Below are 27,901 nucleotides of genomic sequence, written 5' to 3'. Positions count from 1 at the left end.
GGGCGCGGCTGGGGATGCCGTCTGGGCCTGCAGCCTTGCGAGGGTTAACACGTTTAAATGTTTTACTCACCTCGGCTGCAGTGAAGGAGAATCCGCATGTTTTCGTTGCAGGCCATGTCAGTGGCACTGTATTGTCCTCAAAGCGGGCAAAAAAGTGATTTAGTCTACCTGGGAGCAAGACATCCTGGTCCATGACGGGGCTGGTTTTCTTTTTGTAATCCGTGATTGACTGTAGACCCTGCCACATACCTCTTGTGTCTGAGCCGTTGAATTGAGATTCTTCTTTGTCTCTATACTGACGCTTAGCTAGTTTGATTGCCTTGCGGAGGGAATAGCTACACTGTTTGTGTTTGGTCATGTTTCCGGTCAACTTGCCCTGATTAAAAGCAGTGGTTCGCGCTTTCAGTTTCACGCAAATGCTGCCATCAATCCACGGTTTCTGGTTTGGGAATGTTTTAATCGTTGCTATGGGAACGACATCTTCAACGCACGTTCTAATGAACTCGCACACCAAATCAGCGTATTCGTCAATGTTGTTGTCTGACGCAATAGAAGCAGTCTTGGAGTGTGGAATCAGATTGGTCGGACCAGCGTTGGACAGACCTCAGCGTGGGAGCTTCTTGTTTTAGTATCTGTCTGTATGCAGGGATCAACAAAATGGAGTCATGGTCAGCTTTTCCAAAAGGAGGGCGGGGCAGGGCCTTATATGCGTCGCGGAAGTTAGAATAGCAATCATCCAAGGTTTTGCCAGCCCTGGTTGCGCAATCGATATGCTGATACAATTTAGGGAGTCTTGTTTTCAGATTAGCCTTGTTAAAATCCCCAGCTACAATGAATGCAGCCTCAGGATGTATAAAGTTCGTTCAGAGCCATCAATGTGTCTGCTTGGGGGGGAATATATACGGCTGTGATTATAATCGAAGAGAATTCCCTTGGTAGATAATGCGGTCGACATTTGATTGTGAGGAATTCTAAATCAGGTGAACAGAAGGATTTGAGTTCCTGTATGTTTTTGTGATCACACCACGTCTCGTTAGCCATAAGGCATACGCCCCCGCCCCTCTTCTTACCAGAAAGATGTTTGTTTCTGTCAGCGCGATGCGTGGAGAAACCAGCTGGCTGCACCGACTCCGATAGCGTCTCTCCAGTGAGCCATATTTCCGTGAAGCAAAGAACGTTACAGTCTCTGATGTCCCTCTGGAATGCTACCCTTGCTCGGATTTCATCAACCTTGCTGTCAAGAGACTGGACATTGGCGAGAAGTATACTAGGGAGTGGTGCGCGATGTGCCCGTCTCCGGAGTCTGACCAGAAGACCGCTTCATTCCCTCTTTTACGAAGTCGTTTTTTTGGGTCGCCGGCTGGGATCCATTCCGTTGTCCTGGGTGAAAGGCAGAACACAGGATCCGCTTCGCGAAAGTCATATTCTTGGTCGTACTGATGGTGAGTTGATGCTGCTCTTATATTCAGTAGTTCTTCTCGACTGTATGTAATGAAACCTAAGATGACCTGGGGTACTAATGTAAGAAATAACAAGTAAAAAAACAAAAAACTGCATAGTTTCCTAGGAACGCGAAGCGAGGCGGCCATCTCTGTCGGCGCCGGAAGTAGTAGATTTATGTTATTAGTAACTACTATTGTTGGCTTGGCATTAAATAAGCCACTCTATATTCGTTATTTGCGGAATCTCAGTTTTCCATGTGGGTTTTAAGCAAGCTAAAAATTCCCACTTTGACGTTGGTAGCTAACTCGAAAATGCATCTTCTTTAGGATTGATATTTATATCTTGTAGACTACTGACCATTCATCCATACTGTGTGTATCCCATCATTGCAGGTCATTTATGACAAATGTATAAAGTATATGTTTTATAAACTCATGAGCATCAGCCAGTTTAACAGCCTGGTTTTGTTAGTTTAGGAAAATATGTGGCACATTCTAGGTATATTATATTCCTTCACCACAAATGTGACAATTTGTTCAGGTTAAGTTTATATATTTTGGATACTAAAATGGATGATAGTTTATTGTGATGTTGTAAATGAGATTACACATGGAAACAATGTATTTATTTTATTATAGTTAGAAATTAGGAATTTTTAGAAATCACAATGACTTTGATAGACATTTCAATTGTTTTTTTTTGTTAATATATTACACAGCAGATTTATGAAGAATTGCTGTGGGAGTGCTATTTATATCCCATCGACTACTGACCATTCATCCATACTGTGTGTGTCACATCATTGCAGCTTTGGAAATAAATGAACTATCCATCCATTGCTCCTTCCTGTGTTGACTCACTGACTTGAGGGACGGGACCAGGAAGGTCACACATGAAATAAAAGTAACAATAACAGGTCACTGTTAAAACGTTAGGGTCCATTTTGTTTTGTAAAAGTATGATCCAAATGATACAGTATAATTACTTTATCTCAAAAACAATTAAGAGAAAACATATGGACATTACATCCACTCTTATAATACAAAAAACTTTGCCAGGTAGTATACTATAATGTGAATGGGGGAAGAACTTTCAAGTCTCTTAGACTTTGTACATTGCAACTGCTTCCTATCGACACTAGGTTGTAAAAGATCATCAACAACCTTTAGTTAGACTTTTTGAAGTTCTTGTGCTCATAGCACCAAACCATACTACATGTACCTGTCCTGGTGTGACATCAGGACACTGAGCGTGTGTCTTCAGTGTCTGAGGAATCACACTCGTCTGCGGACTCAGTGAGGGCGGGATAGGGGCGTGGCTGGTCCAGGTTGACATAGGTGACCTTGAGGTTGATGTAGTGCTCCCCCTCCAGGCCAGACAGGATGGTCAGCACAGCAGACACCAGCGTGGCGAAGCTGGGCCTCACTTCTGGGTCTGGGTCCCAACACTGCAGCATGATGGCATACCTGGAGAGAGTTACATATAGCACTTAAATCAAATCAAATGTAGTGCCTGGGACCGCACTTACAGTTTTACTCAATCGCGTACAAGCATTTTTGGATCTGTGTTGAAATGTAACTATACAACTGACATTAAATTGCTTGTTACTGGGTAAGTACTTAGTAAATATGTGTATATCCATTGCAACAACATTGTAATTACAGAGTTGGTTGTTAAAGATTGTTATATTGTAAGTACAATGCAACTAAAAGGGATTAAACTAATGTTCTCTTGTCCCTTAATTTCTTCTAGTAATCTTATTGTCGGCAAAGGTTGTTTCATTCTAACTACATAGTAATTATAAAATCTATACCCTACTGGGTTTCACTTTACATTGTAAGTTGTTAGCTCCTGGGTTGGTACATGAAAATTACAAGTATATCTTATGTAACTACATTGTTCTTACATTTCACTTTATTCAGTATACCCTTTGAGCCGGGTATGTATTGTAAGTAAATACATGTATTAAATAAATACATTTATATTTAAATATGTACATGTATTGATCTACTGGGATTTTAAAAAGAGAGACTAACTTTCTGTTGAGTCTGCTTGGACTTGAAATAAGTATGGTTGCGTTAATCTTTTTGTAGACAGTTTCTTTTGTTTATTTGAAAATCAACAACATTGTCTTGAGAAAAACTGTTAGGTGGTGCTTTCTTATAGCAATAGGAGTATAATTCCTACAAAATGCTTAACTTAAGTAAAATAGTATTGTACTAGCTATGTACTCATTGAAATTTACAGACCGAAATGATTAAGCAAAAGCGATAGGGAGGTGATTTATGGCTTTTACATATTTGAGATAATCAGACCCATGTTTGTTCCCACATGGAAAAGTCAGCCATTATGTTGTGTTCTTCTTCTCTACAGTTTTTTTTCTCAATCGTTAATCTGTCTTTCAACACTTCCTATTTATCACGGTGTGTGTTTGTGTGTGTGTGTGTGTGTTTGTGTGTGCACTTGCGCATGTGAGGATATCTTTGAAGTGAAGCATAGTAGTGATCATTAACTCTCAGACTACATTGCTTAACCATATTCGGATATGACTGAGGTGGACATTTACAAGTTTAACACTGCAGGTTGACCTTTCCAACATCCTTTAATTACTGGCTAGACTTTCCTGTTCCTCTTTGTTGCAACTGAAGAGGTGGGAAATTCATACTCCATAACTTTCTGATTTGTTTTAAGCCTCTCTGTTACAGTATAACTATAGACATATTTATTTACTTTGAACAGGGCTTTTCTTCATCTTTTGAGTTCTAATATGAGGAATAAAAAAATAAAATACATTAAAAAAAAAAGAAATGTCACTAGACTATCATTACCACTACTTACAAAGGGTCAGGACAGAACTGTGGTTGGGGGAGTCTCCTGCCCTTCAGTAGGTAATGTGTGATGTCATAGGGGTCCACCTCTGGGTAGGGGCTTGCTCCTCTCGTTAACATCTCCCACATCAACACCCCAAAGGACCACTGCAGGGGGCGCATGATGAGAAACTTAGCTTGGTGAGAAAGGATTTGGGGGTAATATAAAGTTGCTCTTATTACTGTGTATGAACACTATAATTATTCAAGTAACAACAAAGTCCGTTCTAATTCCACAAATGCTGCCTTCATTTTTATTGTGTTATCAGAAAGTAATTCCTTCCCTTACTACGTCTGACTTGGCAGTGAATTTCTGTGTCTGGAGGCTCTCGATGGCCATCCACTTGACTGGCAACTTAGCCTTCCTGTGGTCCTGAATGCTGTAGTACTCCTTATCAAACACATCCCTGGCCATGCCGAAGTCTGCCACCTTCACGGTGTACGACTCATCCAGCCTGCACAGACAATAACAAGGGCAAACAGAAGGGCCCCAGATTGGTGATCTGTGAAAGCAAGCCTGTAACTATCGTACAGCAGCATTACTAAGTAAAATATCATCTGTTTGCTTATGTCAGGTCTAATGTATAGTTTAAATTGGCGACTAGCCCCAGTTACAGAGAACTGAACTGATTGCTTAACCCTGACTTACATGCAGTTGCGTGCTGCAAGGTCTCTGTGCACAAACTTCATATGTGCTAAGTACTCCATTCCCTTGGCAACCTGAAGCCCAAAGCCAATCAGGTCCTTCACTGTGGGGTTCTACAGGAAGAATCATTACCACACAAGCATAATGTCTGTCACATACGCCTTGAGACACACTGTATCATTGAGGTTTTAAGGGAATCCCTTGTATGCTGATGAAAGTGAACAGATTGGTAGTTATTGTTTTGTCACTTCCTTACCCTTTTCTCACAGCGTATGAAGTGGCGGAGGTCCCCGTGTTTCATATAAGGTAGTACCACCAGGGGTAGCCCTTCCTGAGGCAACAGGATGCCCAGCAGAGAGAGAACATTGGTGTGATGGAACCCCTTCATCAGGATGCCCTCCTTCAGAAACTGCTCTACCTCCTCTACATCCGTTATTCCTGATATGAAACACACACATGCATGTACGTACGCAGGGCATACACACATATATTAACGTAAAAACTGCTTATGAACTGTCAACATTTACAGATTAAGCTTAAAAACCCTAAACAAACCACATTTAACCGAGTTTGCATGTTCAATTATCCCCACACACGAGCAGGGTTGTTCCATATTTACCCAGTTGGTCACATGTACAGGTGACTAATGCTCAGTCCACCTGGTTCAGCTCTAGAACATTGTGAAGGAGATACTCACTGTTCAATGACTTGACAGCACAATGGATTTCTCTGTTGTTGTGGTCTGTGAAGTAGCCATGATAAACTGTGCCAAAGTGACCTGATGGAGATAAGAGAACATTATAATTGGAATGAGATGGGTTTAAGTCCCTATTATTTAAAATGGCCAATTTGATTTATATGGTATAATAACAGAGACTAAAAGGTATGGGAGTAGTAGCCTATGTGCATTTTATTGTTGTCTAAAAAACGCAATTAAAAAGCACTCTATGTATAGTGCTGTACACACTATAATGAGACTGACCCTTGCCAATGATCTGGCAATGCTGGACAGTGAGCATTTCTGCTGGGATCAGCACATCCTTCACCTCTTCCAGGAGCTCTGGTCTGAAGCTGGAGATGGATATCTTCTCAGGGGGTAGGAGGGGGGTGAGTGTGGGGTCCATTCTGCCTGCAGGGTAGGCCAGACTGGGGAACACCACTGGGCTTCCCAGAGCCGAACTTGGCCTCTGAGGCAGGACTACTAGAGTGGAAAAGGACAAGGTCAGTAGAGTTCCTTCAGTATGTGTAGATAATGCACATGCATCAGTATGTGTAGATAATGCACATACATCAGTATGTGTAGATAATGCACATACATTAGTATGTGTAGATAATGCACATACATCAGTATATGTAGACTTCAACCACTGTTGTTGAAAACAAAGAATAGAAACTGATCGAGACACAATGTATATTAGCCAATTAGAGTCTCACCTCTTCTGTAGTCAGCTACAGATGACAGTTCCAGACTACTGCTGTTGGAGCGGTTGTGGTTTTGGGCCAAATGGGTCTCCACCTGAGAGTCTGGAAATGTCCCAAGAGTTTTCAATCGTAAACCACGGGAGAAGGAAAATGCATCAAAAGTCAGCAAGACAATGTTAGCTACCACTGTCACTGTGCATGGCTGTAGATGTCCTACGTTAAAACCAGTTGCATAAGACATCCTCATTACCAGTCATGGGGTTGTGTAAGATGACCTGATCAAAGTCCAGACAGACAGGGAACCCCACCTTTCTTCTGCTTCCTCAGGTGCTTCATGACTACGAAGGCCAGCACAGCCCCCGCCACCAGGGCCCCCAGTATCCCCAGTACGATGCCCACCATGTAGTGATTACTGACCAGGACCACAGCCCCAACGTTGTGAACCTGCCCATTGATGGAGATCTGGGGAAGGAGAGACAGTTGGTGGGTCTTGATTGATTGATTTTATTTCCTAGTTTAAAAAAAAAAACACATTCACACATAGATACAGTCATATTTTTTTTGTCAGCTTTTGACATTCTTTTTTAACTAAATTATGGTCGGCATGGTCACACACTACTGCCAGAGACTGCTGTCTTGTTTTCCTGTAATTTCACCACACATGTAGGGAAAACAACCAAGTACAGACCAATAGTAGGATGTTTATTGTTAACATACCCTAATGTTGAATGCACAACATAGTGTCCAGTAACCAACAAACCTTCACAGGCAGTCCTTCACTGATGGTCACGTTTCTGGGGATCCTGCAGGTGATTTCATTGTCCAGGACTTTCGCGTCACAATCCACTCCTCCCACTGTCATAATGATTGTCATGCAGGAACTCACAAGGTTCAGTTTCTGGTGCTGTGATAGGGAAGAAAATGAGACTTCTGAGTTTTCCTTCTTGAAAATGTTTAAACAATACGTAAGCAATATAAAACAATATTCCTACTCCTTCTGACAGTAAGTAGCAGTCAAATAGACATTAATAAGGTGTGTTGTTATGGCACTGTTGCACTTACATGCAGTGACACTTCATCTTGCCCATGGTACAGCCTAAGTACATGGCCCTCAGTTTCAAAGGGTATGGGCTCGCCATAGGGGTGGTAGGAGAACTCTCCATTCCACAGTCCAACAGCTCCATCCATATCAAAGGAGAGCTCCCCTTCCTCTGTTTCTTCCCGGAGGAGAGCAGGAGTTATGCACTCCATCCGTGTAGGCAAAGACTTGCCTTTGCACACCTGGAGGGAATAATAAAAGAGTTGTATGCATCTGATTACATGAAGAAGAATTTTTTTTTATCTCTATCATGTATACAGTATGTGGTTGTATAATATTTTATTGGCCCGTACTCTGATGACAGGCTTCAGGTGGCCCTCGTTGGGCTTAAAGCGGATGATGGTCCTGTAAACAGAGTCCAAGTTCTTCCCTTCAATGATTATCTTTGACCCCCTGGAGTCGACAGAGAAAAACAATGGAGAGTGGATCGAGTGACAATAACAGATTCTACAGAAACCCACCAACAGGGCTTAGATCTATCCACCTTTTATTTTGCTTGAGATGGTGACAGATTGTAAAGGCTTGGCCTACCTGTCGAAACTGCAGTCTGGGAGGACAGCTGTGACCTCTGGGTTTTCTTTGTAGTAGAAGACTTTGGTGGTGAGGACAGGGGACTTGTCTATGAACACAGTGAGGGGGACGTCCCTCACCTCCGCGATGGGCTGAGACAGACAGATGATGGAGGACATGTTCCCTCTGGGCGCTGTGACACTGGAGGCAGGTGAAGTAGGGAGGAAGTCCAGGGTTAGTATACTCCTACAGGTAGGACTTATGGTCAACTCACTCCACATGTGGCTTTATGTGTTTATCACCCCACAACATGAAAATGACTACTTAGAAGATATGTATATTTTGAAAAGAAATAAAAGGATACACCACACTGAGTTAGTCATCACAACTACTAGTTTTTCATTCACTCCCTGTAATTGAACAGTACACAGTCAGATTGCGATCAGTTTGCGATTACTGTACACACATGCTGGGACAAGCATGGGGCTCACACAGGTAAATAGTCGATAGTAAATGATGTCATACAAGCAGGTATTTTAGAAGTACAGGTTACAGGAAACAGGCTTTGGGTGAAAACATCACAGGAGAGCCATAATGACATAACCAGTAACTGGATCGTTCCACGAAATGAGTGCCTTTGCATCCTTTGATATTTTAATTACACATTTTGCACCAAAATGGATATATTCAACTAGTGTCCTTTTAACATAGACCACATGGAAAATTGAATAAATGTGTTTATTTTTAATAAAGACTTAATAACGGGCCAAAATCATAATTGTAAAGACTTAGTTATTTTGTTTCTTTGACAAAGTAATTTCTGAAGATTATTATTTCTTTCATGTGATTAATGATTCATTTGATTAGTGATTCGTCCCGTTTTTTAAGGTCAACCATGTTACGTGAATTGAACTCTCGTTTTAATGTGGTTAAACAATTCCATTTAAATATTATTTTCAAAAGAAACATTGAACATCTTAATAGTCAAATCATAGTGTAAAAGCAGGTGAGCTGATCTGTCAATTTTCTGATGTTTTGTGATGGAAAACATAGTGGGCCAAGCATAACAAGTCAACCCTGTTACCTATAGTCATTTTGTTATTTAACCTCTTGAGATGGAAAAACATGTTTTTTATTCAGTTGAACATGCGCTTTATGACAATGTAAAACATTTTTGGAATCAACGGGGTTTTTTTCACCAAGTTACACATCTCAAAATGCACCGAATTGGTGGAATGACCCAACTTCATCCACCTGGTGATTGGGCAGGGATCTCCATTCAGAGTGACCCTCCTGTTCTTCCCAGCGTCCAGGTGAGGCCCAGTCACAGTAATCAGAGTTCCCCCAACACGAGGCCCGTAGTTGGGCTGGATGTCTGTGATGTTGGGAATCTGCCAAAGGGAGCAAAATGTCACCAATTTAATCCTAAAGCCATTCATAAAGTACCCCTGAAAGAGTGATGGTGACTTTGTATGTACAACAGAGGATACTTCCAAACTCACTTTGATATTTACAGTATGTCTCTGTTATATGCAATAATACATCTTATTATTAACAGAGACATAATCAAATGAGTCACGCAACTGAAAATAGGTAGTGCAATCAATTGTAGATTCAAATTACCACAAAGGTAAATCCTGGCATTTCTGATTTCCCGTCGATGGAGTAGCGGCCCTCCATCTTCTCCTCATGCACCTCCACAGTGATGTTAACTGATTTGGACAGCTCAATGGGCCCAGAGTGGATCTTACACACCAGGCTAAGGAGCAGCACAACAACAGTGTCAAACTAATATAACATTTAAAAAAGATGAAGCAGAAATCAACATGAGACGCAAACCCGTTTCAGTCGAGTTAACATCTACAGTATGTTTCCTTAATGGCCCATACTAGTTGAGTAAAACCTACCTACTGTACATACAATAAAGCTATATGTCAATATGACTAATATGATCCACTGTGCAGCTCAAATCAAATCAAAACTTTCACATGCGCCGAACACAACAGGTGTAGACTTAACCTTGAAATGCTTACTTACAATCCCTTTCCCAACAATGCAGAGTTAAAAAGTAAGAAAAATGTGCACCAAATCAAAAGGAAATAGTAACACAATAAAATAACAATAGCAAGACTATATACAAGGTGTACCGGTACTGAGTCAAAGTTGCAGTGGTACGAGGGAGTTGACGTAATATGTACATGTAGGTAGGGATAATAGTCACTAGGCAATCTGGATAGATAATAAACAGAGTAGCAGCAGCGTATGTTAAGAGTGTGAAAAGTGTGTCTATGTGTGTGTGTGTGTGTGTGTGTGTGTGTGTGTGTGTGTGTGTGTGTGTGTGTGTGTGTGTGTGTGTGTGTGTGTGTGTGTGTGTGTGTGTGTGTGTGTGTTGGCGTCTCAGTGTTGTATGTGTGAGTGTGTGGTTAGAGTCCGGGGAGTGTGCGTACAGCCGGTGCAAGAGAGTTAGTGCTAATAAAAAGGTAGTCAATGCAAATAGTCCGGGTAGCCATTTGATTAACCATTCAGCAGTCTTGGCACTCTGGTACCACTTGCCATGGAGTAGCAGCGAGAACAGTCTATGAGTTGGGTTGCTGGAGTCTTTGACAATTTTTAGGGCCTTCCTCTGACACCGCCTGATCTAGAGGTTGTGGATGGCAGGGAGCTTGGCCCCAGTGATGTACCGGGACGTAAAAACTGCCTTCTGTATAGCGCCTTACGGTCGGATGCCAAGCAGTTGTAATACCAAGCGGTGATGCAGCCAGTCAAGATGCTCTCAATGGTGCAGCTGTAGAAGTTTGAGAATCTGAGGGCCCATGCCAAATCTTTTCAGCCTCCTTAGGGGAGAAAAGCGTTATCATACCCTCGGTCCTTAATGATGTGGACACCGAGGAACTTGAAGCTCTCGACCCGCTCTACTACAGCCCCATCGATGTGAATAGGGGCGTGCTCTGCCCTCCATTTCCTGTCTACAATCAGCTCCTTTGTCTTGCTGACGTTAAGGAAGAGGTTGTTGTCCTGGCACCACACTGCCAGGTTTCTGACCTCCTCCCTATAGGCTGTCATCATCGTCTGTGATCAGGCCTACTACCATCGTGTCATCGGCAAACTTAATGACAGTGTTGGAGATGTGCGCGGCCACGCAGTCGTGGGTGAACAGAGAGTATAGGAGGGGACTAAGCATGCACCCCTGAGGGGCCCCCGTGTTGAGGGTCAGCGTGGTGGATGTGTTGTTGCCGACCCTCTGTCATTGTGAGTGGTACTCACTGTGTGTTGTTGCTCTTCAGTGGCAGCACGACGCAGGCTGTCTGTCCCAGTCTCACCAGGTGGGTTCTGGAGCTGATGGCAGGCCTCAGGGGAGACTGAAACTCCCAGCCACACAGAGTCAGCTCTGATTGACCATCAGGGGGAGCTGTCTTAGGGAAGAACTAGGCCAAACAGGAACAAACAGATTCAGCATATGAACTTTCAATCATAACCTATCATTATCACAACATACAAATACTATACAAAGTTATGGTCACGTTATGGTTATGCCCAGGTAATCTGTGACTATGGAGAATCTCAAACATATCTTTATGATAACCATAAAGATATGTTTGGCATTTCTTTGAATTCAACAACACATTATTCCACATAGAACCTAGCCAGCAGTAAGATCCATTGTATGGTAGGGTAGCTAATTGCTCCAATCCAAACCTCCCTGCACAAAACAAACACATTCCTCTCCCCAGTTCTTCTCACCTCGGTAATACCAGGGGGGCAAGACTCGTTCCTCCAGTGGCCACTGCACTCCTCCTCCCAGGAACACTCTCCAGAGCACCAGCCACAGACCATAAACTCAGGGGCTGTCAGGCACATGGCACAGGTCATGAAGTGCTGGCAGCCTGGCCCCCTCTGAGGCACCTGGATCACCTGCCAGCCAAAGAGAGCGATTTGATTAACTTTGATTTTTTTTAAAGAGTCACTTTGATTGCTGTTTTTGCTAACTGTAACTGATTTTGAACTGGCTTTTCCAAACCTTGTCTCCAACCACAAACAGTAGAGATTCTGACGAGTACACAGCAGCAATTGGGGAGACCCTCTGGTTCTCTACCAAGGTGTAATTGGCAAAGATAATAGGGCTTGATCTTCTCAAAACAAGCTGCCAAAAAGACAGAGCAGATCGTTAATAATCGATCGAAGAAGAACAGAACTATAGTATGTTCACATTTTTCATTTAACTCTATCTTGGATTAGATCATCTTGGATCAGGATCACACTCTATTGTGAGCTGTCCCCCTCCATACCTGGAGGAGCCGTCCAGTGGATGTGCCAATGTGTGCCACGGTCTTGTTCTCTATGGTGGTGACAAGCAGGGAGGTGAGCAGGATGTCATTCATCTGCCTGTTGAAGAGGTCCACTCTGTAATAGGGCTTAGACACCATGGTGGGGTGGTCCCTGCAGGTGGCGTTGTTCTCCATGCTCTGGTCACAGGGAGATGGGGCATAGAAAATAGGGAGACGTACGTTCTGAGTAGGGCCAGGAGTTTTTTCTGGTCACGAGCCTAGAGCGGGAAAATAATTGGGCCCTAGCTCCCAGAGTTTTTTCTGGTCAAGATTAATCAGAATAATTCTGGGCTGCAAACCAAGGACTCATAGGGGCATGTGTTATTACATCTACTTGTGCTATTCAAATAACATATTCAAAACAACTTACACAATACTTAGATAATACTTTTTCAGCTTTTGGTAATTTAGTGTTATCTTGATCCATGTACAATGTGTTCACATTTTGGAGAAAAAAAAGAAATATTACAAAAGCTCTCTATCTCCAACCTGTTAAAGTGCAATAGTAAATGTAGGGTATTATATCTGGTACTTGACATCAGGCCTTGAGGCACTAAAGCCTACTGCTGTTGTTTCGTGAACAGATGTTCTCGGAACAAGGAACTGGGTGAGCAGCTTACCTGATGCCAAGTGAAAAACGAAGAAAAGGTTTTAAAGCAAATGCACCCTAGCTTGTGTAATGCTTTCGAAGGGAACACTTTGAGAACACACTGACCAATGAGTTCCTCCACAGCTCTGATAGTATTATATCAGCTATAGACTGTGCAACTTTATTGACTGGTTTTGCCCACCTTCCTCATGGGACCAGAAACTTTCCTGAATGAAACACAATGGCGTCTGACCTCAGATGCCAAAGACCCATGGTGATTCATAGCTCTCGCTACTATATTATATTTATCATACTGACTTGGTGCAAAGAAACTCCATCTAAAGAGGTACAAATAACATGTTAAAAAAAACATAATCAATTGTCTCAGATCTCAAGTTCCAACAGTCATTGTCATGAATATGCACAAAAACTAGAAGAACAAGGATATAACCAAGGAACAGTATGTGATTATTAGTTCAGGTTCAACAGAACTGTTGGTGCTATTTGGGAATCAGAATTTGTACTACTGATACAGATGCCAAAATGGAATATGCCTTATCAGTGTATTTTTATGACACTCTGTATGTATATGTTTTCTCGCCACAATACTGTACTAGAAAAGGGTTGGCGAAGGAGGATTTGTTTCCATGGCTTCATAACATCTGGGCGCTGGAGGTAGACAGTGTGGCAAAGACCAGACAACAATAAGCACTCAATGCCAGGAGCCAGTAAAAGTACACATAAATAGGCTTCAAATTATATAATAATTATATAGACAATGACACTCATGGGAGGTGTAGTTGTTCTTGTGAAAAGCAGGGTTATTGGTAGCAGCTGTGAGCTAATGTTGGAGAGGGAGGGACCCGGAATTCAGATTCCTGTAAATTCCAGCTGGCAGGCCACTCCTGTCCTGAATTGTGAAAACACAATGAAACAGCCAAGTACTGTGAATCTGTGGTTACGTTGGTCGTACTGGGGTACGGATGTAAAAATCCCTCAACATCTGCTGTTGATTCAAATTAGCCCCCCTAAAGAATTTCAGAGCCAGAGGTCTGTAGAGGTCGGGGAATATTTGGGGAGTCAAATGTGATCTCATAGCAGTAACACTCACTGGCACGTTTTCAGCTATTTGCTGAGTAAATAAAAAATGTAAAAAGAACAGTCAAAAATGTAAATGGTCATTATGGCAGACACGCAGTTCAATTTCACAGTATTAAAACATGTTCATTCCCAGATAAATGAGGCATACAATTCATTTGACTGACAATAAAACATTGCCAAAGGCACCGTTCCATGAGTGATTTATTCAAAGACGCATATCCGGAAACAAGTTTAAAAGCTAACTAACTCCCAAATACGTTGGCCTCTGTCCAAAATCATGTTCTTTTTCAGCTATTTGTGTTGCTATCTTGTGTTGGCTGTTTTCTTTTGTTGGCAAACTGTTGTGTCCTTTTTCCATGAAGCAGTTTTCCATCCCACAAAAAAAGCTTCCAAACAAATGGATTGCTCTCTAGAGGAGTCAAGAGCCAGTGAATGCTATTGGTTGCTACAGGAATCATGTTACAACTGTGTCATGGCCTTGTCTATCCTGAACCTGATAAAAGGGATAACAGCCAAATTAGGTTTCAAAGACACTGTTTGGCTTACTGCTAAATATACATGTAAACTGACAACTAAAGAATTTTGATTAAGCCTAAATCACAGTTTCCTTTTTATGGATATGTCATCTGGATCATGTGAGATATAGAGGATGTGTGCATAGTGGATCGACTACCCAAGGCAGAGAAGAAAAATAACTTGAACACACTATAAAGTCTATGCTTTGGACTGGGCAATACAGAAACATTTTGTGCAGCAATTGCATTATGACGTCAATGGATTTCTCCGTGCCTAGATAGCTGTTTGCACATGAAAATAAAGATAAAGGATTTTTGTTGTTGTGTTTAGTGATTGCTGTCGGAATCAAAATAACTCCTTCCTTTCAACCCTCCTCTGCTCCTGTGTAAACCAAATTTAGCAGGTTGAGACAACCTATTGCGTGATTAAATACAGACCATTAAACTCTGACATGCCTGCTTTTGTTTAACATCCTTGGCATGTCCATGCACTTACTGTAAGAGAAAACATCATCCTTTACTTACCACCCACAATAAATTCCATTGGCTCTTACTATACCTAGCCTACAGTGGCGGTCGGTGTCATTTAAGATGAGGGAGGATGATTATTTTTTGGGAGCATGGCCTTCTTTCTATTACAGCATACTGGATGACTGTCATTCAAACTCCATTCACCCAGTTCAATGTAACATTGATAAGTTTAGGCTACTACATGCTACTCAAATATTGCCGATACCCATCATGAGATTGTGACAAACGAGCCTATGAATTAAAGTTTTCAGTGTAGGTGCACAGGTTGAGAGAAATTTGAGTAATCAAGGGGACAGACATTGACACATTCAATACTGCCTTGTACAATCCTGCCTGCATCTAGCTGATCTAGGATGTAATCATTAGTCCAACAGTTGCAAACAAGAGTTTCTATTGGACAAATTCACGTATGTTTATCCCCGTTTCATTCCGTTTAAGAAACTTTTTTTCCAACAGAATTGGCAGAGTGAATACACCCCTGATCACACGCAAACACAGTTCACTTTCATAGCAGCCACATACAAATAGCATGATTCCTTTTATCATTGGGATAATTCCTTCTCACATCTACACGCTCTCCTCCTCTCACCTATTCCCGTCGCATCCTCTCGCTCTCTCTCTCTCTCTCTTGCTTCTCCTTAATTTTTGAAGAAATTAATTTGTTCAAAACTGTTCAACTATTGTCTTTCTCTCTCTTTGAGTCAACTGCTCACCACATGCTATGCACCGCAGTTCTAGCTGACTGTAGCTTATGTTTTCTGTACTATATTAATTATTTGATCCTTTCATGGGTGGGCAAGAGCTCTGATAGGTTTGATGACGTCCTCCGGAAGTTGTTATCACTACTATGTAAGTTTATGGAAGGGGGAGAGAACCACGAGTCTCCTAGGTTTTGTATTGAAGTCAGTGTACACAGAGGAGGATGGAAACTAGCTGTCCTCTGGCTACACCATGGTGCTACCCTACGGAGTGCTATTGAGGCTACTGTATACCATCATTGCAAAACAGTGTGTTTTAATCAATTATTTGGTGACATGAGTATATTTAGGATATCTAAAAAGGACATATTTTCTAATGTTTCACTAGTTTAATTTTTATGAAATTCACTGAGGAGCCTGGTTCTCCCATTCCTCCTCTGAGCAGCCTCCACTGATACACAGGAATGAGAGTCATTGAAATAATCTGTTTTTCTGCCGAAAGAGTAGTACAGGATGTTCCATTACTCCTCTGGAGAGTCCACTTCTTCCTGGTTGGAAAATAGCTCACACTTTTGTACAGTTTTTTTTATTATTTTTTTATCACTGGATCACCCACTCTCGCTGACACCACAGACATCCAAGTCTCCATTTTACCAGTCCAGCCAGACATGTACGTAATGCATCTAGGCTCAGGACCGGTCCGTCCTAATCAAGACAATAAATTGCCGCCCCTACTAGAATAGTCCCAGTAAGCAAAATGACATTGAAAAGATATCTAAAATACATATTTTCCAGATATCAAAGTTGGGTTCACTTTAGGTTCTGAATGAATGTGAAAATATGTGTTTTCCAGACGTTGAAATCAGGTTCATTTTCAGTTCAGAATGAAAGTTGAAAATACGTATTTTCCCTACATTGAAAATATGTATTTTCCGGGCATTGAGATCAGATTCAATGAAAGTTGAAAATACCTATTTTTCGGACATTGAAAATATCTATTTTCCGGATGTTGAAATCAAGTTCATTTTTGGTTCTCAAATAAAGCTAAAAATACGCTGTTTATAAACATTTATGTTTGGGCCAAATCAAGGCTGGTCCAGACAGACAAAATCTGAACGAAACGTCCGTGGACGTGAAAAACAAAGCCAGTCCGGACTGCACCAAAAAAGGACGTTCAAAAGTATTTTAGGAATGCCAATCTATGTGGTAAGCCTACCATATGTGACCGACCGTCTAGATTCGGTCTTCTGTAGTGAACTTTTAAAGGGTGTTGACTGACTAAATAAAAGCAGGGCATCCTACTGGAGAATTTTTGAACTTGGACTTGTCTCATTCACCTAACGTTATATCCTAATTTGACTTTGATGCAGGTCATGTTGTTCTTCACATTACCTTCTATGGTAAACACACACTATATCAAATGCAATCTACGTTTATTTGTCATATGCACAGGACACAGTAGGTGTAAACGGTACAGTGAAATGGTAATCGAAAGGTTGCAAGTTCAAATCCCCGAGCTGACAAGGTACAAATCTGTCGTTCTGCCCCTGAACAGGCAGTTAACACACTGTTCCTAGGCCGTCATTGAAAATAAGAATTTGACTTGCCTAGTAAAATAAAGGTAAAATTTAAAATAAAATAAAAATTTAAAAAGTGGAGTCTTTTGTTTAGACATGTAGCTAGCTTAACAATGAACCATAATCCCAACTCATAACATTACTACCCTGTATGAATCTACTGGTAGCTAAAGCTAACCAACTAGCTAGGTTCAATGTGAGCTAGCTAGCTAGCTAGCTAACATTAGGCTAGAACTAGAAATGCAAATGGCCTTGAGATACGAATAATATTAGTACACAGATTATACACATAACATTAGCTAGCGAGCCAGCAAGCTAACTTTAGCTAGCTAGCTAACAGTGCGCTTTAACTTGCAATGAAAACGACTTTCTGACTAAATTAGAAACATATAATATCTGATAATATAGCTTTTTTTATCCGTATACATGGATGAACACTTCTCCCTCTCTGTCATGGATGCTATGGTGGCCCTTCTTCTGTGCCTCCTTCTGTGTGTTCTCTTTTCGACTCGCTCCGCAAATTCACAGCGGCAGATATGAGACCCTTCTCTGTGATAGAGAATGTGCGGTTCAGAAAAATGTTTAAAGTGGTCGAGCCGCACTTCACTACTCCTTCCCATACACATTTTGCCCAGACATTAATACCTGCCTTACACAAAAAATATATATAACAACTTGAGAGCGAGTTGTCAGAAACGTGGTCTGTTGCTCTAACCACAGACAGTTGGACATCTAGAGCTACCTTCCTGTAACGGCTAATTTCATTATGGCAGAGTGGGAGATAAAAAGCCATATCCTTCAAACACGTCCCCTTAAGAGTAGTCACACCAGTGTAAACTTGGGGGAAGAGCTAAGGGAAGTAGTTGCAGTGTGGAAGTTGGAGAGGGATAATGTAATGATTCCTGTGACCACTGATAACACTAGAAATATTGTAAATGCAGTTGCGCTACCTGGATTAGGGCCACAGATAGGATGCTTTGCTCACGTTATTCATCTAGCATCTCAAAAAGCAATGTCAGTGAATCCAATCTCTCGCCTCTTAGCAAAGATCAGGAAGGTGGTATCCTTCTTTCATAAAACCACAACTTTTGCACATGTTTTAAAGACAAAACAGGAGATGCTGGAGCTGCCAAACCACAAACTAATCCAAGATGTCCCTACTAGATGGAATTCAAGCCATGACATGTTTGAGAGATACCTTGAGCAGAAAGTTGCGGTGTATTCTACACTGACTGATCAAGCTGTGAGGAACAATGTCAAAGATATTATGACTTTGTCTGAAAATGACATAAGACTAGCAGAGGAAGTAATCAAAGTGTGCAAACCTCTCAAAACAGTGCATTCCATCAGTTTCCATGGTCCTGCCTATGAAAACAATGATCCTGAAATCAATGGTGGCATCTGATAAAGATGAACCCGTAGTAAGGGATGTCAAGACTGCTATCAGAGTTAACCTGGAGCTTAGTATGCTGACCCTGGTGTCCAAGACTTCTGACACAAGAGCACCGCTTTGGACCCCCGGTTCAAGTCCCTGCTGCACCTGGATGCTGCTGCTCGTCTGAGAGTCTACAATGAACTCACAGCAGAGATTGTGACCAATATTCAACAGGTATTGTAATTATTTTGTTAATGTGACGTTTATTTTATTCATTAGTGATTTAACAATTCATTATAAAGCAATAATTGTAATTGTCATAATAGCGTCTGATATATATATATTTCTAACAAAAAATCATATTTTTAAAGCCACTTCAGAGATTGTCATCTAATTTAATTCTGCCGGGTCAAGCCACAGATACCACAGATACCACAGGAGCCAGTCCCTCTCCAGAGACGACAGACGACAGGGCTTCTCCTCCAGAAAATAAGTCTGCCATGGCTGAGCGTTTTGAGGAGTTGCTCAAGACCCAGGAGTAGGGAACCAAGTCAAAGGTCAAGGTCGTAGAGGAGGAGGTGACCTCATACAGGGAAGTGGACCTTATTCCTCTGGATGCTGATCCACTTACATGGTGGAAGACCAAAGAGTTAATATACCCTCATGTTACCACGCTACCTGGCTGTGCCTGGGACCTCTGTCCCTAGCGAGAGGGTATTCTCCACAGCGGCTGACATTGTCACAGTAAGCCGATCTGTGCTCACTACAGATAATGTGGATAGACTAATCTTCTGAAATAAAAACTAGAAAATCTGATTATTATTATTTATTTTTTCAAGTAACCAGTCTCAAGTGGTCCTATTTTGTTTAAAGCACTGCTATGTGACTTAATTTTGATATATGCTGCTGGACTAAACACTTGTTGAAGTTCTGTTTTAAATGACTATATTATTTCATGTTATAAGGCAGGCACTGCTGATTTTTGTTGTCCCTTTGTTTCCATACCCTCCTGAGAATTCAAGCTACCCATGATTACTATTATAATAAATGGAAAATCTAAATACAAATTACATATTTCTCAGGCGTTTATTTTGTCGATGTATCGAAACCGTACCGAACCGTGACACCACAGTACAGTATCGTACCGAACCATGAGTTTTGTGAATCGTTTCACCCCTATTAAGTAGCCAAACTAACGTTTACCCAGTCAAATACAGTATTACAGTGAAGTGATGGAATAACTCTCATGCTATCTATGCATTGTGAAGACAACCTGAACAGACTGTGTACGCATAATGTATATAACACAATTTCTCGCATAATGTATATAACACCTCTCTGGATCAACCTGTGTGAGTGAGTGTTGAGTTGGTGGGCTCACCTCATGAGGACAGCTCTCGCAGGCCTGGAAGTGGCAAAGTCCCCGGGACAGCTGCTCTGGGCCAGACTTACAGCAGTCATCCACCCCGTCATCGATGGCCTTGTTCACATTGTCCATTGGAAAGGCACAGAGGGCTGAGTCGTGCTCTGTGACCCTATTGTCATCTGTGACAGCGAACACTCCATACAGGATGTCATCCTCTTCCTCTGCTCCAAATTCATCCGCCAGCTCACTGCCTGCCTTCCCGAAGTGTGCGGCCTGCACCATGTTGTACACCACATCCTTAAAGGCCTCACTCCCGCTTACCGTGTTCCTTCTCCTCCGTTTGGGTTCAAACCGGCACTCCAGAACCACCTCCCGGTACCTCCTCATCTCCCACTCATTCCTCGGCAGGCGGCCCAGCCGCGTCTGAAACGGGGAGAACTCTTGGTCAGGGCTCTCTCTCTGGACAGACAGGAAGTAGACAAACTCCTGGGTGAAGAAGCTGTAGACATACTCAATGTTGTAGGTCCTGCGCAGGCTAGGCAGAACGGTCAGTCCCCGCACGTCATTGTAAAAACCGTCTTCTGACGCCAATGGTCGGCGCACTGATATGGACTTCCTGTCATATCGCTGTGTCATGCTATCATTTACAGTGGAAGCCACAAAAAAGTATACAGTCTGTCCCTCCTCCACCATGGTGACTTTGGTGCCCAGCGGGCTGGCAATGCAGTCAGGACAATAGGCAGCAGAGTTAGATTCTTTTCTGAATAAACATTTAGATGAATTCTTATTGGGTGGTTGTCCATCTGTCTTAAGTTGGTGGAAATGGCATACACCATATTGAGAACTCCCACAAGAGTATAAATACATAAAGAATGTATCCAACAATAATACCTCATTGTCAGTGTTCTCTAGGAAGTTGGGATCCTTGTCAACGTCACACAAATCACAAATCTTACACTCAGGGCCGCCCACTGGGCCTGTAGGAAGCTCCCACACCTTCTCCAAACTCATGTTCACAGCCTCGATCACATTCTGAGATGCCACATACACTTCCTGGTACATTGAGTTGGTCACTATGTTTTGGATGGGGCTCTTTGTTTGGAAGAAGGGCATGGTGTAGACCACAGAGAAGTTGACAGGGCTAGGGGTTGTGGAGGGGCAGGTGTCCAATGTGGAGGTCAAGACAGTCTGGAGCCAGACACATGTCAACCACTGTGTGGCCCAGTGGACCATCTCCACTCTCAGATGCAGAGAGAAGGGGGGACTGACGTCCTTGCGTTACCTCCAGGTCTGGTTGTTGGACAATGTCATCCTTATTGAGACCAGCTGCAGATCTCTGAGGAAAATAAAAAATTATAAATGATTAAAGTGGTCCTGTCCACTGTCCACAAGATTGCAATCAATATGATTCTTAAGCTATAAACATAATGGGATTATATCTAAAATAACGTAGAGTATAGTACTTTCTGGTCGAGACAAGTATGAGAGAGACAGTGATGAAGAGATGTGGTCATAAGGAAGCAATGTTAAAAGCTTCCGCTGTCTCATAGTAAACAACAGCCTAATAGGAAATGTTTAGATACCGGTAGCCAAAAAGAGCTGTGTTGGTATTACACAGTATGTGTCTGTGAAACCTCTTCCATCATGACATACAAAAGCCTTTTTTTAATTAACAATCTGAAGTATTTCAAAGTGCCTGAAAATGTCATGCTCTGTCCTTTGAGCTTGAAAATGCCTTGCTAAAGCACAACCTAATAGCGTAAAAGCCCTAGTAGTGTCGAAGCATCTACCCCAAATTGGGCCATGTTCTCATAAAAAAGCAGGTAAAAGTCATTCAAACCCTCTGTCTTTCCAGTGCAATACAGATCAATAATCCAGACATCTTCTAATGCAAGAGAATAGCGATTTCCCTAGAAGCTTTAATTTCCCTAGAGGTCTTTACGTTCGAATGATGAATGGGTTAAACACATTCTAATTGCTAATCAATACTGAGCCATGACATGACATACATGTAGCTACTGCTGAAGTTGACCAGAGCACTTGATTTCCCGGGTAGTTGACCAGAGCACTCCATGTCCCGGACATTGTGCATTTGCATTGAGCCACATCCCCTGGGTTGATGATTAACCGGACATATCACAGCCAGGTCACAGGTAGCACTCGGGAACCTGGGCCTCTCTACTTTGCATTCCTGTCACATCCACTACATGCCTTTCTGGGAAAAAGATGCACACGGACTGATGGCCATACAATACGTGCCTCTTAAATCCCACATGGAAAGCGGGACTTCTCAAAAAACCAGTTGTAGAATTTCAACAACAGAAGCATTATAATGTGGTTATATAACCGTCTTCAAGATACAGTTAAAAAAAAGACCTATCATAAAGTTATTAGCCTTTAGACTTGATGAAAAGTTGGAAATCTTAATTTATATATTTATATATATATATATAAATATATATATATATTTATATATATATATATATATATATATATATATATATATACAGTATATCAATAATTCATCAATAATTCATAGAATAGCATTGGCATACATGTTACATTTTAACACCTTCAACTTCATGTCAAACAAACAGAGGTTTAGTGTTTAAAAGCAGCAGGGACATAGGTGTAAGGACTGAGTGACTTTCTTCATGCTCATGGTTAATAAACCAAAGGTTTGAAATGTCGTTTTCATTCGTTGCCATTTACAGGTAGGCATGCAACGCATTGCAATCTGGTCTTGGTCATTGAAAAGTCACAAATAGCATTATCTTCATTCAGGTGCTTTCTGCAAAGGTCATTTGAAGAGTAGAGCATTTAAATATGTATCAATGAATAGAGTGGAGTTCAGTAGTTCTAAGAAACTCATGATTTGTCTCTGCAGCTTGGTCTACTGTCTGAGCTTGTGAACATGTCCAATAGCGCTCATACATGTTTTAGCTATTCAAAACTACAGAGACGTGATTAATAGGTTTATAATTCCCACAGACACCCTGCTAAACATGGAATAACGCAATATGAGCTTATCTGGCTTGCAGGAAATGCCATGTGTATATCATATTGAAACAGTTATGATATGGTACACAATTCCTCATAAATCCAGGTCGACACATACGGTCGTAATCAATACACTGATAATATATAATTTGGGGATTTCAGCAACTATCAATCAAATTCAAAGACTGACAAAAACAACAAACCGAATAATTGTTCTGTCATTCAAGTGGAGTAGATATAAACAGAATATAGAATCCCATATAAAACAGAAAGAATGGAGTTGGCACGTTAGAAGCACCCCATGTAGGAAATGTTTCAGATTATTAAATTAATCAGTGTTCACAATATACATTTTAATTCACTATAAAGTTGAATATATTCGATGATGTTGTCTAAAAATCACAATATAGATTTTTGGGTGAGAACCACAAAGAACGAATAAACTCAGAACTCTGCAAAATTATGTAACACATGTTACTAAACCATAACTAAACCATAACTTTTCGCTACTTACCTGTTTGAGGTAATGCACGAACGTCACGAATCTCAGAGTTGTCCTCTTGACAGCATAACTGACAATTCCTTGACCACGCGCGGACTTCGAAAAGTTTTCCCTTCACCAATATTTATTTTCATGGAGAATGTGCTGTATGCGTAGCCTACGCTATTTTTCAAACAATGAAAACAGTTTTTATTTCCAGGCGAAAGGTGAATCATAGACTGCAGTGCACCAGACGGTTTGCTGTACTCCTCAACTGAGCGCACGCATTCACCTCCTCTTCGCGCATAATACAGCGTGCCAACTTCCAAGTGCATAAAATGACAGTGAAGTAGATAATGCAGCTTGCCACTTCACTTAAAACATTTATTTCCAATTTCATTATTCTAAAATAGTCATTGTCATTTTTGCCAGTTCCTGTTGGATATATTCGGACATGTTGGTTGAACATAAATGGTTATAAGCCTACTGTACTTTGTTTCGGTCTTGTTCTTGGAATAATGAAAATCTTACAAAAAATAAACAAAATCTATACGATCTCTTTTTATTTTACATAATAGTTTGTTACACTCCAGATACAAACGAACAACAATTTACAGACACACAAACAATGACTACATCTCATCTGGCTGGACACGCATGCGTTGGTGGTTGACATGGTGCCATGAGATCGCCTAGGGCTCGGCTGAGAGCTCTTGTAAAAAATACAATTGTAAAACTTTCAAATCCATAATTTTTTCGTTGCTAAATCTCTTTTTCGTAGAATATTAAAACATACAATCTACTTGGAGTGAAGACACTCAACATTTACATTACATTCAGTCATCTAACGGACTCCCATCCAGTGCGACTCACAGAAGCATCCAGGGTCAATGTCCTGCTCAAGGGTACGTCGACAGATCTCCCACAAGATCAAAAACGAGGGCCGAACCAGCGACCTATCAGCCACAGGCCAAAGCCCCCCCCCCCCCCCCCAGTTTCCGAGAGCTGCCCCTGAACCAGCCAAGACCCCCCCCCCCCCCCATAAAACAAATATGGATCCCATTACCCAGCTCCAAGACCCCCCAAGCCACGTAAAACATGGAGGACTGCAAAAACCCTAACAGCAAGGCCAACTGAATAAGTTCCAGTGCATGTATGGCACTATTTACATGTGTGTACTGTATGTGTGTCTGTGCATGTCCACGTGTGTGCGCTTGAATGTGAGTGTGTGGATATGCATGTGTACAAGTGTACAAACACCTGCACAGCATCAGCCTCAGGCAAACAGGCATTAGATGTATCATTCAAACTTAGTTGTATTTTTTTTTATTTTGACTTTATTTTTTTGAGAAAAAAAACATCTGTCTTGATATATGGTGGTGTTCAATGTCAAAGTTAAAAGACTTTCATTTTAAATCCATTTGTTTGCCCTGAATAGCCAGCTGATGCTTTTTTTGTTACACCTGCTGGTTGGAAGGTGGAGATGGCTGTGTCTGAGATGTTAGAGAGTCAGAGGGACTGTTCCTGACCACCGCTGATGTGTGGTTGAATTTCTGGTTCTTTACTGCAGCCGATAATCACCCAGTTGGGTGCTACTGTTGGCAATGAAGGATCCGCTACCTAGGGAGGAGCGGTACTGAAGGAACTGGGAACGTTGGACAAAGCCATTGGGCCCTGATGAAGAGCTCCTGGCTTGTCTGACAGACTGACTTGCTCCATGGCTCTAATGTAGGCTTACCATCGATGCACCCTCTGCTCAAGCCATACTGACTTTTCCAAACTGCTTCAACTCCATTCGTTTTCTATGTTTAATTTGTTGTTCATTGATGGATGATGTAGTTTGTTGACAAGAGGACCACAATGGAAATATGTTTCAACACTTTTTTTGTGTTTTATTCAATGGTTTTTACATACATTGTATCAACGTGTGGTTGAAATGTGTCTTTATTTATTTTTCTAATAAATCATATATATACACATACATATATCCTATACACACCCGTCACTCGTGCCTGCATTATTGTTTGCCACCTGGCCTTAAATTTTACCAATTACTTTTCCTTGGGCACTCATGCTATTTCAATAATAAATCATTACATTTTCCATTGTGTCAATGATGGCAGATTGATTGACTTCCAAGTTTTTTGTAAAAGTTTTTTCAAGATGTGTGATGAGAAGAAAATCGTCCAGCCCATTGGGTATCTCACTACACCCCCATATGCCATGTCTTGAAATATGCATTGTAATACCACAGACAGAAGGGGTAACCCAGACAGGTCACGTGGCTATAAAGCTGAACCATCCGTTTAGAACGTTTTCTCGTTATCCTGTGAGAGCTTTTGTTCCGAAGATACTACAGTGTTTTAGGTGCCATTCTTATGTTCATGTTGCAGCCGTGTGCAGGTGGGAGATTACTAGATGTGAGAAGTGTGTGGGAGGGCATGAGATTAAGGAATGTGTAGTATCGGTGGAGAACGTTGTGTGTCTGTAAGCTGTGGGGGTACCCATGGGGCTGGAGATCAGAGGTGTCCGGTGAGGGAAAGGCAGGTTGAGGTTGCCAGGGTCAGAGTAATACAGAAAGTGTCATATGCTGCAACAGTGAAGAGAGTGGTAGAGGAAGATGGGTACAGGGTAAGGGATCCTAAGAGGATTCCTGTGAGTAGTCAGAGACCAATAGAGAGGGATGGGAATAATATGTGCTTCGGTTAGGTGGGTTTCTTAGCATTCATAGCTATGTTTGTCAACAGTACTACAGAACTGGAACGTAGGGTCACAGAAAATAGAGGTTGTGGTGGCAGCTGCAGACAATTACTTGGGATTGCAAGGTTTTACTGCAGAAGATTTGTTGGGGGTGTTAAGTGGTAGTGTTAATGTCCTTGCAGAACATTGGCCTTGAATAGGATTAGATAGGGCTAAATAGTGGAATGGGGTCCAATCCCAAAGAAGAAGAATGTTTTTTTCCCACCATCAAATATGGTAGTGAGAGGAATTCCAGTCCCAGGTAATGGGAGAGGATGGATTTTTGTGAAACTGAGCCAACATTCTGCAAATCTTCTGATCAATGAAACATCTGATCTTAATAAATGCGTCTGTTTCCAAAACTAGAAACTGTTACAAACACAGTGCACTAAGTTTTATAGACTTGACGCTTTGCCAAAGTAAAAAATAAAATAAAATTGAAGTGTTGTTTAGAAGGAGTGTCAAGGTTGAATTAAGTTTGTGAACATGCACACTTCACTAAGGAGGCATTCCCTAATGGAAATATGCAATTCATGCTACAACACGCCAATTGGATCTCAGAATGTAACGGCGTTCTTCGTTTGTTGAAAGAGAGTCGGACCGAAATGCAGCGTGGTGGTTACTCGTGTCTTTAATGTAGAAGATAGCGATACATGAAATAACTTAAATAAATACAAAACAACAAACGGAACGTGAAAACTAATTACAGCCTATCTGGTGAACACTATACAGAGACAGGAACAATCACCCACGAAATACAAAGTGAAACCCAGGCTACCTAAATACGGTTCCCAATCAGAGACAACGAGAATCACCTGACTGATTGAGAACCGCCTCAGACAGCCAAGCCTATGCAACACCCCTACTCAGCCGCAATCCCAATAACTACAAAACCCCAATACGAAATACAACAACATAAACCCATGTCACACCCTGGCCTGATCAACTAATGAACTAAAACACAAAATACTAAGACCAAGGCGTGACAGAACCCCTCCCCCCCCCTAAGGTGCGGACTCCCGGACGCACCTCAAAACCATAGGGAGGGTCCGGGTGGGCGTCTGTCCATGGTGGCGGTTCCAGCTCGGGACGTGGGCCCCACTCCATAAATGTCATAGTTCCTCCCCTTCGCGTCCTGGGATAATCCACCCTCGCCGCCGACCATGGCCTAATAGTCCTCACCCAGAACCCCACTGATCTGAGGAGCAGCTCGTGAATGAGGGGCAGCTCGGGACTGAAGCAGCTCGGGACTAAGGGGCAGCTCGGGACTGAGGGGCAGCTCGGGACTGAGGGGCAGCTCGGGACTGAGGGGCAGCTCGGGACAGAGGGGCAGCCCAGCACTGAGGGGCAGCCCAGCACTGAGAGGAAGCCCAGCACTGAGAGGAAGCCCAGTACTGAGAAGAAGCCCAGTACTGAGAGGAAGCCCAGTACTGAGAGGAAGCCCCGTACTGAGATGAAGCTCAGGCAGGTAGTAGGCTCCGGTAGATCCTGGCTCGCTGGAGGATCTGGAAGATTCTGGTTGACTAGCAGATCTGGAAGATTCTGGTTGATCAGATCTGGAAGAGACTTGACTGGCAGATCTGGAAGAGTCTGGCTGACTGGCAGATCTGGAAGAGC

General features: G+C 42.0%; 1 protein-coding gene across 2 annotated transcripts; it reads right to left on the bottom strand.

Annotated features, from left to right (window-relative positions):
• LOC135542151 (macrophage-stimulating protein receptor-like) lies at positions 1–23,803 on the bottom strand. 2 transcript variants are annotated; one of them, XM_064968859.1, is made up of 22 exons: positions 23,579–23,803; positions 20,080–21,400; positions 12,274–12,450; positions 12,006–12,128; positions 11,729–11,899; positions 11,252–11,412; positions 9,611–9,746; positions 9,242–9,378; positions 8,009–8,188; positions 7,771–7,870; positions 7,441–7,659; positions 7,139–7,282; positions 6,687–6,840; positions 6,391–6,480; positions 5,939–6,157; positions 5,654–5,734; positions 5,213–5,394; positions 4,960–5,069; positions 4,600–4,765; positions 4,282–4,418; positions 2,665–2,909; positions 1–2,306 (listed from the first exon to the last, which is right to left on the bottom strand). In XM_064968859.1, the coding sequence occupies exons 2-21, from the start codon at positions 21,295–21,297 to the stop codon at positions 2,681–2,683; spliced, it is 4,134 nt and encodes a 1,377-aa protein (XP_064824931.1). In that variant the 5' UTR covers positions 21,298–21,400; positions 23,579–23,803; the 3' UTR covers positions 1–2,306; positions 2,665–2,680. The 2 variants fall into 2 exon arrangements, with proteins under 2 accessions (XP_064824931.1, XP_064824932.1); XM_064968860.1 differs by having other exon boundaries at positions 5,939–6,154.
• Between the last annotated feature and the right edge of the window lie 4,098 nt (positions 23,804–27,901).

This window comes from Oncorhynchus masou, chromosome 6 (genome assembly GCF_036934945.1).
Source record: "Oncorhynchus masou masou isolate Uvic2021 chromosome 6, UVic_Omas_1.1, whole genome shotgun sequence".
In the NCBI taxonomy this organism is placed as follows: domain Eukaryota; kingdom Metazoa; phylum Chordata; class Actinopteri; order Salmoniformes; family Salmonidae; genus Oncorhynchus; species Oncorhynchus masou.
Note: the sequence above shows the minus strand (reverse complement) of the source record. Positions and strands in the feature narration are given on the sequence as shown.

Bases quoted from the DNA above. Each gene is read 5' to 3' on its own strand.
- LOC135542151 (XM_064968859.1), bottom strand. From the start codon at position 21,297: ATGGTCCACTGGGCCACACAGTGGTTGACATGTGTCTGGCTCCAGACT. The intron at 4,766-4,959 runs GTAAGTCAGGGT...TTGTCTGTGCAG, and splicing joins CTTGCAGCACGCAACTGCAT to GCTGGATGAGTCGTACACCG. The intron at 2,910-4,281 runs GTAAGTAGTGGT...AACTCTCTCCAG, and splicing joins CAGTTCTGTCCTGACCCTTT to GTATGCCATCATGCTGCAGT.